The following is a 16,039-nucleotide window of genomic DNA, read 5'->3' on the forward strand; positions in this document are numbered from 1 at the left end:
GGAGCGATGTGTCTTTCCCATTATATGAATGAGAAATGGGTTATGCAACCGCCTAGGTTTTGGGGATTCAAACCTGGGCCTCTGGTTCGGAAGTCCGTGTGCCCCATCACACCCACGGTCCCGCCCTTGGGTCCTGCCCGGGATGTTGTGGGTTTCCAAAGAACTAGAAGAGAGGACTTCAAATGTTCTTACCACAAACAAATGCTCCGTGTTTGGGATAACGGACATGATGTGTAACCTGATTTGATTGCTACACAATGCATGTGTATATCCCAGGCATCACATGGTACCCCTCAAATAGGAATCATTATTATGGGTCAATTAAAAAAAAAAACATTTAAAGTAGCTGCAGGCTTGGTTCTAAGCACCATCTGTCACAGTTTCACAGTGTTGGTGAGATCCGTTTTGCTCAGGATTAAATCATGAGGAAAATTTTTCTTAGGAGGAACTCAGTACAGTGTGACAATAGTCACAACCCCTCCATATCGGTATGTAAGAATGGGACAGTGATTTTCAGCCATTGGTGCACATGGGTGAGAAGTTCAGAATTCCAGGTGTCTGGCTCCATCCAGACCTATGAAGTCGCAACTCCTCAGTCATTACAATGGAAAGTGTCCTTCCACCACTGTGCCAACAGTGACATAATTCCAAAGTGTAAGTCACTGAAAGCAATGTTGAGAATATGTCGCTTTTGGTGGTTTGATTTGACTCAGGAGTGAATTCAGATTACCCAGAGTATTGCATGTCCTGTCTGCCCACCTGGTAAATCCTCTTGGAAATTTCTTTGAAACCAGGCTTCTGATTTAACAGCAGGAACTTTGAGGTTGTAGTCTCCAGTAGAACAGATAAATGTGTTGCCCATGATGAGTGATCCACTTTTACCACCAGCAGAACCGAGATGCAACAACGTTCTCAAATGAAGATAAGAGAGCCCAGGAAGGAAATGTGTGTGGACGTATGCAGGCATGGCTGTATCCTTCCTCAGAAGAGTTCAGGGTTTCTTTCAAGACACAAGTGCAACTCTGGGAATGGTCTTCCATTTGTTGTTTTCTCTTTCATGCTGAATTTTAACTAAGTCCTTCCTTTTCTTAATCATATCTTAATTTGGGTGGATAAACATTATATCTGTAGAGATTCTACAGCCGAATCCCTTGGTTCTTGGCAGCTGGTATCCAACAGCCATCACCCACCTTCAACACCATCCCCTCACAGATAGATGCTACGGCAGATGTTACCTCTCTGAGCACAACGCAAAGCTGCCGGACTGTTCAGGGCCCTCCTTGGTGTTTGCTGAACATCACTCTGAAGTGCATTTCTTAAGTTTATACTACTCTTTTTTCTGGAATTATTGTTGGGTGCTCCATATCTCTCAAGCCTTTGTTAAGCCTAAAGATACCATTTACACTTCAGAACTGTTCGTATACAATAGGTTTGCTTCTAATTATGTTGTTACAATATCTAAAGGTCAGGAATTCCCAAGATACCAATACATAGCACAGCTAAGGAGGAGGAATATGTTTGAGCAAGTACAGATTTTGATAGTCACATCTTTACTTGGACTTAACATTTCAGGGTATCAGCATCCTGCCTTGCTTAGAACCTGTCATTCTTTCAAAAAGTTCTAGTCAGATTCATTTTTCAGATTTCTCTTATCTGAAGGCAGCACAATATGCTCAACATCCCTTTCTGAACTGAAATTGTTGAATAACAGAAAGATGGACCCCTTCCTAGGTCAGTGGGGCAAGCTTTTTGAGCAGGAATTAAACCTCCCCCAGATTCATCGTTGTTGTGTTCATTTTGCTGCCATGTCCTGCCTTTCTAACCATGGTGCCCTGCAGTCCTGAGCCTCTGCTGTCTTGGTGGAAAGGAGGTTTGTTTTCTTTAACGAAGGTGGTCTCTGTGACAAAATAGCCACCCGTGTGGTGGCGCCCCAGTGTGGGGATCTGTACCCTCGGTCTGTTTACTGCATACAAGGCTCTGTCGTTCAAACACTGTTCTTGACACTTGTTCTCAAAGCACTGGAAGGAAGGAGAAGGACGAGAGCAACAAGGGCACAGGGGCTGGCTGGAAAGCTTCTCTGGGTTTTGAGAGCCTCTGTGTTGACTGGAGACTCCGCCCGCTTCCTGTCTTGAAGCTGCTCGGTGTATCTCATGGGCAGATGTTCTTACATTCGGTGGAAGTTTTCATTGTCTTGATTATAGCTACTTGCAGAATTCTGATTTCTTCCATTGTTTGTTTGTTTTCTAGATTATGATATTCTCTTTCCCCATGAGTTACAGTATAGTTCTTATTATAATCTTTCTTCACAAAACACCCCACCCCCAACCAAATACTCTCTTAATGTAAATAATAAGCAAACCCCTCTGAAGGATGATGGTTGGGGACGTGAAATTGAATTGTTAGCTGTGGAGTTTGTGCTACCTTTTGGTTTTACGTGGGTTCTTAGGATATATGGCCATGTTTCATGTCCTGTAAGGAGATCTGGAAATGTCTTGGCCCAGCCTTGACGATGATGGGATTCATGGAGAAATGAGAGCTGTGATGATTCAGGGAAGGAAAGAGTGGGAGTAAGTAGGCATTTTCTTTTTTTTATTGTCATCTTTTGTTCCTTGTGTTTGAAAGTAGTGGCGGGGACAGGAGGGCACTTAAAGCACCTCTTATCAAACAGCTTAGAGGATTGTGTATGATTTTCATTCCAGGGGTTTGCTTTTAATGATTTGCCAGAAAATCTTTTTTAAAAAAGGAAAGGAACATACTGTGCAGAGACTTCTAATTTTAAACTTAGAATAAGATGACAAAGCAAATTAGTATCCTTCTTGGTGCTTTCTATGAAGGCAATCAGGTATTAGAGTAGCTACAGTGCTGTTTTTCATTTTGTTTTTGTTTTTACAGTAGAGACAAGGTCTCACTATGTTGCTCAGACTGGTCTCGATCTCCTGGACTTAAGCAATTGATTGAGCCCAGGAGTTCAAGACCAGTCTGGGCAACATAGCAAGACCTTGTCTCTACAAAAATAAAAAAATTAGCTGGGCCTGGTGGCACAAACAGTCCCAGCTGCTTGGGAGGCTGAGGCAGAAGGATCACCTGAGCCCAGAAGGTCGACATTGCAGTGAGCCAAGATTGGCCACTGCACTCCAGTCTGGGAAATAGAGTGAGTCACTGACTTAATAAAAAAAAAAAAAAAAAAAGTCTGGTAAATGTTAATTCTTGAATGTTTATAGAACGTTTCTATTTTATTGTGCCGCTGCCTTTTCTTATCTCCCCTATTCACATCTTGACCAACCTACCCTTGAGCTTATTGTCACAGGTCAAAATTGGGAAGGCCTCAAAACTGAGGTGGACTGCTGTGCTGGGGAGAGCTGAGGAGTTGGCCTCAGAAAGCAGAAGCATGGGCTGAGCACAGTGGCTCACACCTGTATCAGCACTTTGGGAGGATCACTTGAGCCCAGGAGTTTGAGACTAGCCTAGGCAATATAGCGAGACCCTGTCTCTGCAAAAAAATCAAAAAATTAGCTGGTATGGTGGCATGTGCTTGTAGTTTCAGCTACTTGGGAAGCTGAGGTAAGAGGATTGCCTGAGCCCAGGAGGTCGAGGTTGCAGTGAGCCGTGATCATGCCACTGCACTCCAACCTGGGCAACAGAGTGAGACCTTGACTCAAAAAAGAAGAAGAAAAAAAATGTAGAAGCATGGACAGTGGCTCACATGGTTGTTGCCATGGCAGGAGGGTTATTGATGTCCACTTTGACTGTCTTTAGTGTTCTCCTCCCCAGGCATGATACAGTTTTGACTTAGATGGGCACTTGAACAGACTCAGTATAAAGCCACAAGTTTTAGTTGAACAATTAAGAGGCTAACGACAAAGTCCAAACAGAGTAAGGAGGACTTGAACTAAGGAACATTAAGAAAGGAAAAAGACGGGGCTAGTAAAAGGCATCAGACGAAAACCCGTAGCATGGGAGCATGTGAGGCACTTTGAAAGGGGTGCTGAGAGGACCCAGCATCGCCCGGGATGTGTTAGAAGTGAGCGTGAATCTTGCCATGATCCGCTCAGCAGTTCTGTGGAGCGTCTGAGCGCTTAGAAACAGGGAAGGGGCTGTGACCCTGGAATGTGAATTGACCAGGAGGACAGGAATAGTCAAGTGAATGGAGGATCTCAGAGTCTGGCTTACCATTCTCCCACATTTCGTTTCATCTCCTCAGACACACTCATGTTCTTTTCTCTCCCTGATAAGAGTAGATGGAAGAGCTACAGTTAAAATAAAAGTATTTCATAAAATGTACCCATTTCAGTCATTCCTTGTTTCCATTCCAGCCTGTTCTGCTGGTGGCTTTTTGAAAATAATTATTGAAAGTAATTTTTCTTTTGCAGGATGGCATAGTAAATCCAACAATAAGAAAAGATTTGAAAACCATACCGAAATTCTACTGTTGTCCAATTGAAGGATGTCCTAGAGGCCCTGACAGACCATTTTCTCAATTTTCTCTCGTAAAACAGGTATTTTACTTGTCTTAAGTATACTTCTCTGAGGAAGACATGCAGATGATTAAACCTAGTGTGCATTCTAATGACTTAGCGAGCATAACTACAGAGTACTGCCGGAAGCTGCTTGGGTGGGCACATGCCCAGCATCTCCCAGTGGTGAGGCATGAACGCAGTGAAGGCAGGTGGCTTGTTCTCGAGCAGGGTTGTCTGGATGTGGGTCTAGAGACAAAGAAGTAGACTATTTCAGCAAAGAGTGAGAAAACGTCAGCAGGCACAGTGGCTCACACTTGTCATCTCAGCACTTTGGGAGGTCGAGGCAGGCAGATCACTTAAGGCCACAATTTCGAGACCAGCCTAGGCAACACAGTAAGGCCCTTTCTCTATTTTTAAAATTTTTTAAAAATATTCTTTAAAAATGAGAAAACGTGCACTCTCAGGCCCTTGACTAATGCTGTGTGCCTCCAGGGCAGAGCACAGAGCACAAAGGAACTGTCCTCCCAGAGAATGCAGCCTACAGCATCCAAAAAAGAAGAGGCTTGAAAGCTGCTATCTTAAGATGAGAGAGGGGCCCAGTAACAGGCAAGACTGGACAGAAGAGGTGTGTGTGTGTGTGTGTGTGTGTGTGTGTTTCCCCCGGGACTGCTACTGGTAGATTGGAATCTAAGTGCTCGGTGCCCCAAATCGTTCCCACAACAGTCTCTTCACTTTTCACCAAGCAGGAGTGAGAAGCAGGGGCATATCATGAATTGCCATTTGCCTTTAAGTTCTTTTAACTTGGACTGCTGTGTTCTTTGTTTTTTGTTTTTGTTTTTTGAATTGGAATCTCACTCTGTCGCCCAGGCTGGAGTGCGGTGGCACACTTATGGCACTGCAGCCTCAACCTGCAATCCCTCCCGCCTCAGCCTTCCAAATAGCTGGAACTATGGGCATGTGCCACCACGCCCGACTTAATTTTTGATTTATTGTAGAGACGAGGTCTCGCCGTGTTGCCCAGGCTGGACTTGAACTCCTAAGCTCAGGCAGTCTTCTCACCTCCACCTCCCAAAGTGCTGTGTGAGCCACCATGCCCGACCTGACTGCTGTGTTCTATATTTGTATGATTACTGTTCATTTGGGTCTGATGATGCATTTGAAGTGTTTTGAGCAGTTGCTGTTTCTCATCCTAGTCCCTGTGTTTTTCCCAGCACTTTATGAAAATGCATGCTGAGAAGAAACACAAGTGTAGCAAGTGCAGCAATTCCTATGGCACGGAGTGGGACTTGAAAAGACACGCGGAGGACTGCGGCAAGACCTTCCAGTGCACGTGTGGCTGTCCCTATGCCAGCAGAACAGCGCTGCAGTCCCACATCTACCGAACTGGCCATGAGATCCCTGCAGAGCACAGGTGAAGGGCAAGGCATGCGGTACAAGTTTCACGAGCTGTGGGAAGAGTTTCAGCTGGAACATCCTGGAGAGCTGGGAGAGCAGGGAGAAAATGTGTGACAAGGAGGAAGGGAGCTTTTCGAAACGGCAGCAGGACTGGCAAAGGACCCACGTCCAGGCCTGAAATCTTAACCCAAGTGTTCCTCCTCTTTTTTTGCCAACCCTCTTTGAGAGTCCCTTATTAGTTCCATTTGAAATTCTTGACTTCTAGAATTTTCTGTTAGGATACCCGATTGCTAAAGTGTAACTGAAACCATACTTCATTTTAAAGGACAAATTTATATTTAGTATAATAGCTTCTTGCTGTAGAAATACTGGCTGAGTGTGGTGGCTCATGCCTGTAATCTCAGCAATGTTGAGGCCAAGGTGGGAGGATTGCTTGAGCCCAGGAATTCAAAACCAGCTTGGGCAACATAACGAGACTTTGTCTAGACAAAAATGACAAAAAATTTAGACAGGTGTGGTAGCATGTCCCTATAGTTCCAGCTACTCAAGAGACTACAGCAGAAGGCTCACCTGAGTCCAGGAGGTCAAGGCTGAGGTGAGCGTTTATCAAGCCACTGCACACCAGACAGGGCAACAGAATGAGACCCAACTGAAAAAAAAATGAAATGATAAAATGTGCATTATATAGATCTTTTAGCTTCCTTCTGCATAAAGATCTAAGTTGAGTACTAGTACTTAGAGCTTCATCCCAAAAGTTATGCCTCCTATTTCCCTATTGGCATGTTTCTGAAGGCCCACCTCCCATTCCCTGAGTTGACCCATTTTCTGAGTTGCAGAAGAAGGCATCGGTCTTCTCTGGGTTGAATCTGATCTCTGCTGTAGGTGTGGAAAGTGGCTTTTTTAAGTAAGTGAAGCTACAGTGTCACGGTTGAAGCAAACTGCATTTTAAGAGTATTTTTCTTTTTGCTCTGTCTTTGTTTTCAGGGATCCACCTAGTAAGAAAAGGAAAATGGAAAACTGCCTGCAAAACCAGAAGATGTCCAATAAGACCATTGAGTCCCTGAGCAACCAACCCATCCCTAGATCAGACACTCAAGAGCTGGAAGCTTCCAAAATCAAGCTGGTAGCGTCTTTAGAAGACTCTTGTGCCTCTAATGCCAGAAAGCAGACGCTGACAACACCTCCAAGACATCCTCAGAAGTTGCTTTTACCCAAGCCCAAAGTGGCTTTGGTGAAACTGCCCGTGATGCAGTTTTCCCCTGTGCCTGTGTTTGTGCCTACAGCTGACTCCTTGGCCCAGCCCGTGGTGTTAGGCGTGGACCAAGGCTCGGCTGCAGGGGCTGTGCACTTGCTTCCCCTGTCAGTGGGAACCCTGATCCTGGGCCTGGATTCTGAGGCTTCTGCTCCAAAGGAGAGCCTGCCACTTTCCAAAATCGTGAGCCCCGTTGCTGTTGAGCCCGTTAGGACAGGTGTTCAAGTGAACTTGGGTAAAAGCCCCTCTAATCCCTTACAGGAACTAGGGACCACGTGTCAGAAGAACAGCATTTCTTCAATCAACGTGCAGACTGATCTGTCTTATGCCTCACAGCACTGTGTTCCTTCTTCACAGTGGGCTGGCGCGGATTCCTGTGTGTCGTCTTGTTCTCAAACTGACTTGTCGTTTGATTCTCAAGTGTCCCTTCCCATCAGTGTTCACACACAGACATTTCTGCCCAACTCTAAGGTAACTTCATCTATAGCTGCTCAGACTGATGTGTTTGCAGACGCTTGTTTTCAGTCAGGTGGGATTTCCAGAGAAACCCAGACTAGCAGGATGCAGAGTCCAGCAGGTGACCACGTGCAGATGGACCAAGCTGGAATGTGCCGAGACATTTTTGAGAGTGTCCATTCATCATACAGTGTTGCCACAGACAATATTATAGGCAGCAGTTTAGTAGCAGACACAGTAGCACATGGTTTGTTACCTCAGAATAACCCTAAGACTTTACATGACGATCTCGGGAAATCTGCACCAATTATTAACTTCAGTGCACAGAACAGTATACTTCCTTCACAGAACATGACAGATAATCAGACCCAAACCATAGATTTATTAAGTGATTTAGAAAACATCTTGTCAAGTAATCTGCCTGGTCAGACACTGGATAATCGTAGTCTTTTGTCTGACACGAATCCTGGACCTGACACCCAGCTATCATCTGGCCAGACCCAGAATCCCGGAATTGATTTTGATATAGAAGAGTTCTTTTCAGCCTCAAATATCCAGACTCAAACTGAAGAGAGTGAACTCAGCACCATGAACACTGAGCCAGTCTTGGAATCACTGGACATAGAGACCCAAACTGACTTCTTACTCGCAGACACCTCTGCTCAGTCCTACGGGTGCAGAGGAAATTCTCACTTCTTAGGCCTTGAGATGTTTGACACACAGACACAGACAGACTTAAACTTCTTCTTAGACAGTAGCCCCCACCTGCCTCTGGGAAGCATTCTGAAACACTCCAGCTTTTCCATGAGCACTGACTCATCTGACACTGAGACCCAGACTGAAGGAATCTCCACTGCTAAAAACATACCTGCTCTAGAAAGCAAGGTCCAGCTGAACAGTACAGAGACACAGACCATGAGTTCTGGATTTGAAACCCTGGGGAGCTTGTTTTTCACCAGCAATGAAACGCAAACAGCAATGGACGACTTTCTTCTGGCTGATCTGGCCTGGAACACGATGGAGTCTCAGTTCAGCTCTGTGGAAACCCAGACGTGTGCCGAACCACATGCAGTCTCCAACTTCTGACAGAGGCGTCCCAGTGTGGGTGGCATTGACTATCTCCTTTCGGATTGACCAGTGGGGAGCAGGACAGCAGTATTAATTCTGTTGAATGTAGGTGATGCAGTTGCTTAGATTCTGTGCAGTTCTCTGCCTTTGTACTTGTAAACATGAAGTCTGTGTATAAATGTGAGTGTATTATAAAGTGTTACATGTTGATCTAAAAATAATTGTTTTGTGTTGCTTGCATTTGCTCTTTCACAGCTAGTCATTCCATTTTTAAAAATTGTATTTCACACCTATAAAACCTATATGGCCATTTAGCTGAAGCCAAGCTTACCAGGTACGAGGATACAGACTTCTCAGATCTTTAAAACATCTTAGTGGAAGTGTAATATACTTAACTGAAATTGCACCTAAAATATTTTTGACAGTGCCTGTTAGAATTCCTGCTTCCCAATAGTAATATCTAAAGAAATCTGATGTCGCCACCTTCAGACTGACACAGTAGTGCTTTTATGGTTTTAGACTCCTGCTACCTGCAGCTACACCAGCTCTGACATCTCCTTTCTGATTTGAAGACACTGGGGGAAACCACAGCTGTCTTTAGTCTTTGAAGCAGTTTTCATGTCATCAGTGCCACGTTGCTGATACACCCACATTAGTGTCTATTGCTTACCTCACAAGAGGTTTATTACTGCAAGATTACTGGCTAGAGAAAGAGCAGCAGGCACTTTGTGTAAAGAGTAATCCTGCTAATAAGAGTCAATCATCCAACCTTGGGAGCACGGGGTGTAGAGCCAACACCGACTTCATCCTGGTGTGTGGTCTATCAGCATTCTTTCTGCTCTCCTGCTAGGCCAGAGTCGGGCCCTAGGGCCGTTTCCTTAAGTGCTTCCACAGGCTGCATCTGAGTTACGTTGTTCTAAACATTAAAAAAAAAGGAAAAAAACGGAAAGAGAAAAGGACATTCCCTCCTCTAGATTTCAATGCTTTGCACTTGTACTAAGCTTAGCAGGGCAAGAGTGCAATTTACATTTACTTTAATGTGTCTCTTTCCATCCACCATCTCTAACTTGAATAAGGAAATATATTGGTCTGGCAGAGATAGTATTTGTGCCTTGAGGCTAGCAATTTCAGAATAGATTCATCTAAAATACGGTATTCTGCGTTGCTTTATTTTTTTCAAAGAGTAATATCAGACTTCTTCAAAGAAAACAAGATGAAGACCTATTGTTTCGGTAACTAAGAATGAAGAGCGGACAGCACTCTTGCTGTTTGTTTGTTCTGCCGGGTGTGCCCTTCACAATGTATCTTTCCTTTAATAAATCTACCTTTCTTAATTCAAAAAAATTATCTGTTTTCAGATGGGAGCATGATAGAGTATGCTTTTGAGGTTTTCTGTCTTTAGGAGATCCAGAATACTTAATTATTGGCTAACTTTCAGGCAAGTAAGAATAGAATTGGTGCTGCCCGTGAGTTCTCTAAGTTTAACCAAAAAAAAAAAAAGTTCGGTGGCACATGCTTGTGCTGCTGAAGAGGACTAATGATTCCCTAAAGTAAATTGATGGTTTTGTTATGAATTTCTCCCCCATACATTTGATACAAAAGAAGTGTTGGTAACAGATAAGTCACATGTCCTGGGCAGATGAGCTCAACCTAGTAAATGAAAGTTTGCTTTGGTCACAGTTGCCTGTGAATATGGGTTTCAAAATAAACACAAAGCCTTAACTTAGAATCTCATTATGTGTTAGAATCATCACTGCCTTAATATCCAAACATCTGTTTAAGTCCTCCTAATAAAGGAGAAATGCATGTGTATGGCTTTTTTGTAAATATAAATGCAGTGATCTGTGGCTCAAAAAAATTTTTTTGTTTCTGTGACAATGTTTGTTCATTCAGCCAATAGAGTTATTTATAGGAAAATAGAGCATGTAATAGTTCCTCATGTACAAGAACTGTTTCCCCCTCAAAACCTTAGTTACCGGAATTGGTTATTTGTAAAAACTGAAATTCCGTGATTAAAGAGAAGCTGGCGTTCTACCATATTTTGTGAATTCTTCAAATGACTCATAATATGACTTATTTCGTTGCCTTTTCACACACTCGTCTTCTGAAAGCCACATGATGAAATGATTTTTATTTCATCATTCCCAGTTACTGCATTATTGTTTGACCTTTGTGAAAATATGATGACAATTGTTCTAGAAAAGGCACTCCAAGGAACATCAGCAAGCTGGCTGACTAGAGGTGCCTAGTCCTACTCCCACAAAAAAGGACCAAAAGAATGAACAAAGGAATACATCTCAACCAGAGTGCCTGAAGGAAAGTTCTGGAGTTTGTGTGGCAGGGGAGTGGTGGAGAGCCTGTGGAACACGGAGACTCGATGGCCACATAGAAAAGGGAACGAAACGCCCTGCCTCTGCCACCCCATCACTCCAGTAAGGATCAGCTCAGAACCAAGAGGGCTTCTCGGTGGGGAAAAGGAAAGCACTGGGGAAGGACCCCAGCAGTTCCCACGAGCACCACAGACACCTGTGGTCCTCTCAGGCCCTGAGCCCAGTTTAGAAAGCGGTCTGGGGTTCACACAGCTGCATTATCCCCCAGACGGAGTCCACCTTGTGACCCAAGTTACAATGTGGCCTCAGCACATTTCCAAACTGGACCCACGGACAGCATCCTGCTCCGGGGGGTCAGTAGCCACTGCATCTGTCCATCCCCAAGGCTATGCTATCACCTCACCATGCTCACACACAGTGATGCATCACCACCCCCAGCCAAGGTGCTACAGCTCCCTGCCCACTGGGATCAAGCTGCCTAGGAAATGCTTGATCGTCCACATCCCAGTGGCTGCAGGGCCCCCAACCTGGCCCCAAACCTAGGCTCTAGCCCATGCCCAGTGGAACAGTCATGGCCTTAGCACCCAAGCTCATGAAGTGCCCTACCCGCCTCCCTAAAGAATACGCAAGCTTGCCCAGTGAGGAAACTAAACCCAAGTCAGTAGACCAGTCCTGCATTCCCCTTGGCATGCAAATTGCCTGTCACCGGGCCCGTAGAGGAATCATGCCTGATATGGCATGCCAGTCACACAAACTCCTACAGCCTAGGCCACTAAGGCACATGCAGGCATCATTGACAAAGATTACAGCTGAGGAAACTACATGGAGACTATATGGTGCCCACCCAGAACAAAAGCCAATGCACCTCACCCAACCACCACCTTAGACCCCCATATGCAAATGAAAGTCTTTCCTGGCTGGGTGTGGTGGCTCACACCTGTAATTCCAGCACTTTGAGAGGCCAGGGTGAGAAGATTGCCTGAGTCCAAGGGTTCGAGACCAGCCTGGGCAACTTGGAGAGCCCTCATCTCTACAATAAGTTAAAAAAATTAGGCCAGGCATGGTGGCCCACGCCTATAATCCCAGCACTTTGGGAGGCCAAGGTGAAAGGATTGTCTAAGCCTGCGGGTTTGAGACCAGCTTGGGCAACTTGGCGAGACCTCATCTCTACAATAAATCAAAAAATTAGCCAGGCATGGTGGCACGTGCCTGTATTTTCCGCTACCTGGAAGGCTGAGGCAGAAGGATCACCTGAGTCCAGGAGGTCGAGGCTGCGGTGGCCGTGAGTGTGCCACTGCACTCCAGCCTGGGTGACAGAGTGAGATTCCAACTCAAAAAAAAAAATTAGCCAAGTGTGGTGGCGCATGCCTGTGGTCCCAGCTACCTGGAAGGCTGAGGCAGAAGGATTACCTGAGCTTAGCGGGTTGAGGCTGCAGTGGTCATGAGTGTGCCACTGCACTCCAGTCTGGACAACAGAGTGAAACTCCTACTGAAAAAGGAAAAAAAGGGGCCGAGAGGATTGCCTGAGTCCAAGCGTTCTAGACCAGCCTGGGCAACTTGGTGACAACTTGTCTCTACAATAAATCACAAAAACTAACTGGATGTGGTGGCATGTGTCTGTAGTTCCAGCTACTTGGAAGCCCGAGGCAGAAGGATCGTCTTAAGACCAGCAGGTCGAGGCTACAGTGGCCATGAGCAAGCCACTGCGCTCCAGCCTGGGCAACGAGTGAGACTCCAACTCAAAAAAAAAAAAGAAAGTCTCTACAAAAGCAACTCTATAGAAATGGAAAAGGCAACTGTTTCACTCAATATGCAAAAATCAACAAAGGACACAAATATGAAAAAGCAAGGACATATGACACCACCAAAGAAACACAATACTTCTCTAGGAACTGACCCCAAAGAAATGGAAATGTACAAATGTCTTGAAAAGAAATTCAAAATCCTGATCTTGAGGCTATTCAGCAAAGCATAAGCGAATACAGATAAACAAAATAATTTGTGATCTGAATGAGAAATTCAACAAAGAGATAGATTTTTTTTTTAAAGACCCAAACAGAAATCTTGGAGCTGAAGAATTCAAATAATGGAATAAAAAATACAACTGAAAGCTTCAACAACAAACTAGATCAAGCAGAAAAAGAATTTCTGAACTTGAAGACAGGTCTTCTGAAATAACCCATTTAGCAGGGAAAATAGAAAAAATAATGAAAAGGAGTGAAGAAAACCTATAGAACTATGGTACACCATTAGGTGAACAAATATTAGCCTTATGGAATTTTCAGAGTGAGAACAGATGAAGAAAGGAACAGAAGCTTATATAATGAAATAATAGCTGAAAACTGCCCAAGTCCTGAAAGAGATATGGATATCCAGATCCACGAGGCTCAAAGAATCCCAAATACATTCAACCCAAAAAACCACATTATAATCAAACTGTAATAAGTTGGAGACGAAGAGAATTCTAAAAGAAAAAAGCATCAAGTCACATATAAGAGAATCTCCATTACACTACCAGCAGATTTCTCAGCAGGAACCTTGCTGGCCAGGAAAGCATGGGATGATATATATTCAAAGTGCTGAGAGAAAATGCTATCACACAAGAATACTATACCCAGCAAAGTTATCCTTTAGAAATGAAGGTGAAATAAAGTCTTTTCCAGACAAGCAAAAGCAGAAGGAATTCATTACCACTAGACTGGCCTTACAAGAAACACTATGAAATTGCCTCAACCAAAAGCATAAGGATGCTAATTACTATCATGAAACCAAATGACAATACGAAATCACTAGTGGAGATAAATTTATAATCAAATTCAGAAATGTCATAACTGTAATAGTGGTATTAAAATCATTTCAAATCTCTAGTATGAAAGTTAATAGTCAAAATGATCAATGATAACTATAGCTACAATAAGTTGTTAAGGAACACGCAATATAAAAATATGTAAATTAAGGCAAAATTAAAAATAGTGGGGGGGCAGAAGTCTAGAATATTTGTATGAGATGAAAGTTATCAGCTTTAAAAAGTCTATTGTAAACTGGGCACAGTGGCTCATACCTGTAATCCCAGCACTTTAGGAGGCCAAGGTGGGAGGATCACTCAGGCCCAGGAGTTCAAGATCAGCCTGGTCAATATAGTGAGATCCTATCGCTACCAAAAAAAGAAAAATAGCCAGGCATGGCGGTACACACCTGTAATCCCAGCTACTTGGGAGGCTGAGGCAGAAGGATCTCTTAAGCCCAGGAGGTTGAGGCTGCAATGAGCTGTGATCATGGCACTGTACTCCAGCCTGGGCCACAGGATAAGACCCTGACTCAAAAAAAAAAAAAAAAAGCAGTGCTTCTTGTCCTCTGAAAGAGTTGTCCTTTGAAAGTCCCTGAAGAAAGAGAAGAGTCATGTAACTTTGGGGGCTTTAGGGGTGATACCTTTGAAGTCAATAATACTATGCAGTATTATTTTCTTTATTTCTCTCAATATGTCTATGTGTGTTGTCATCTGAAGTGTGCCGAAGTGTCATTCATTAGATTTGATGCCTAGGGGAGGATGCCTTACATATACCACTTCATATTCTCAACATCTAAATGACTCTAATTTAGCATGAGTTTTCATTTAGTTTCTTCAGCAAGTTGTTGGCTAGTAAAATGTTCTTAAGGCCAAAATGACTACGTTGTTTTTCAATTTTTTTTTTGGAGTCAATGTCTCACTCTGTTGCCCAGGCTGGAGTGCAGTGGTACACTCACAGCCACCTCAGCCTTGACCTGCTGGACTCAGGCAATCCTTCCATCTCAGCTTTCCAAGTACTGGAACTACAAGCACTTGCCACCATGCCCAGCTAATTTTTTGATTTATTGTAGAGACGAGGTCTCACCAAGTTACCCGGGCTGGTCTCTAATTCCTGGACTCAGGCAATCCTCTCACCTCGGCCTCCCAAAGTGCTGTGATTACAGGCTTGAGCCACTGCGTCCAGCCTGTTTTTCAATATTTAAAAGGATTCTCTACTTGGAAGGCTGAGGCGGAAGGATCGCTTGAGTTCAGCAGGTCGAGGCTGTGGTGGTCATGAACGATACACTGCACTCCAGCCTGGGTGACAGAGTGAGACTCCAACTCAAAAAAAAGGACTCTCACAGTCTTGGAACTGTATTTATTAGCATCTATACTGATATATTAATTGCATTATCAAAAGAAGCAGGCTGAAGAACAAATGGAGAGGGTTCTCAGGTTGTCAGCTTGTGAATGTTCAAACTATGTGAAGGAATAAAAGCAGCAACGTCTGTATAACACTTGCACTGGAAATTACCAATGTTTATTCAGTACCTTCAACAAACTTCGAAAGAAGCTATACATTTTATATTGCCTTACTAAAAAATAACAATATAAAAACTTTGTCCTAAATTCACAAATTCCATATGGGTGACATTTGACCTCTAGAGAAACTCAGTGCCAAGGCCCCCCCATTATGACTTTTGATACTTTACTCTGAAGCAAGTTAATATTACTGAACATTAGGCTGCAAAATAGAGACAACAAAAAAAAAAATTAAAATAAGTGATGCTTTATCAGTGAAATAGTCAAACACATCTGAGAATGAAAAAAAATTGGAGATAAATTTGTCTTCATGGTGGCTTTGTTATTTCCAAAAGTACCTGTATTATTCCCTCAGTGTAAATTATTCCCTCAGTTTTTTTTTTGTTTTTTGTGTTTTTTTGGCCTAAAGCAGTGAGCTTATCAGCATGGTATGTGTAAATAAGACCCTGTTCCAAGCTTGACATTTTCTTACTGCTTCTGCTTGTAGCTTTTTACTCTCTGCTCTCTGGCAGTCCATTGATTTTTCCATGTCCCGGGTGAAACATTTGGTTTTATGATTACATCTCAAGCATGTTGCTGCTTAGGACTGAATGTGAAATGAATCCCTCTCCCACTTTATCTTCTTTTTCGTGTGTTGTAATGAGAAATTTAGTGACTTCAGAAAATGTAGAGCTGACGCTGCAATACAAATTTGGCAGAAGTCAGAATATCTTCATTAACTTATCACAAGAAGATACTTAATCATTAAAACACTCCTGCTGAGTGCAGTTGC

General features: G+C 43.6%; 1 protein-coding gene across 2 annotated transcripts; it reads left to right on the forward strand.

Moving 5' to 3' along the window:
* The first annotated feature begins 912 nt into the window (after nucleotides 1–912).
* Nucleotides 913–10,667, forward strand: ATMIN (ATM interactor). 2 transcript variants are annotated; one of them, XM_008064974.2, is made up of 5 exons: nucleotides 913–949; nucleotides 3,557–3,561; nucleotides 4,371–4,496; nucleotides 5,669–5,868; nucleotides 6,837–10,667. In XM_008064974.2, exons 4-5 carry the CDS (start codon nucleotides 5,675–5,677, stop codon nucleotides 8,644–8,646), a joined length of 2,004 nt encoding a protein of 667 aa, XP_008063165.1. In that variant the 5' UTR covers nucleotides 913–949; nucleotides 3,557–3,561; nucleotides 4,371–4,496; nucleotides 5,669–5,674; the 3' UTR covers nucleotides 8,647–10,667. The 2 variants fall into 2 exon arrangements, with proteins under 2 accessions (XP_008063165.1, XP_021571706.1); XM_021716031.1 differs by lacking the exons at nucleotides 913–949; nucleotides 3,557–3,561 and having other exon boundaries at nucleotides 4,375–4,496; nucleotides 5,651–5,868.
* The last annotated feature ends 5,372 nt before the right edge of the window (nucleotides 10,668–16,039 follow it).

This window comes from Carlito syrichta, unplaced genomic scaffold, assembly GCF_000164805.1.
Source record: "Carlito syrichta isolate Samal-C Ts95f unplaced genomic scaffold, Tarsius_syrichta-2.0.1 Scaffold308119, whole genome shotgun sequence".
Lineage (NCBI taxonomy): Eukaryota > Metazoa > Chordata > Mammalia > Primates > Tarsiidae > Carlito > Carlito syrichta.

What these genes read in the sequence shown, in the direction of transcription:
- ATMIN (XM_008064974.2), top strand. Translation starts at nt 5,675, where the DNA reads ATGAAAATGCATGCTGAGAAGAAACACAAGTGTAGCAAGTGCAGCAAT. An exon ending in GAGATCCCTGCAGAGCACAG is followed by an intron (nt 5,869 to 6,836) that starts GTGAAGGGCAAG and finishes CTTTGTTTTCAG; the next exon opens with GGATCCACCTAGTAAGAAAA.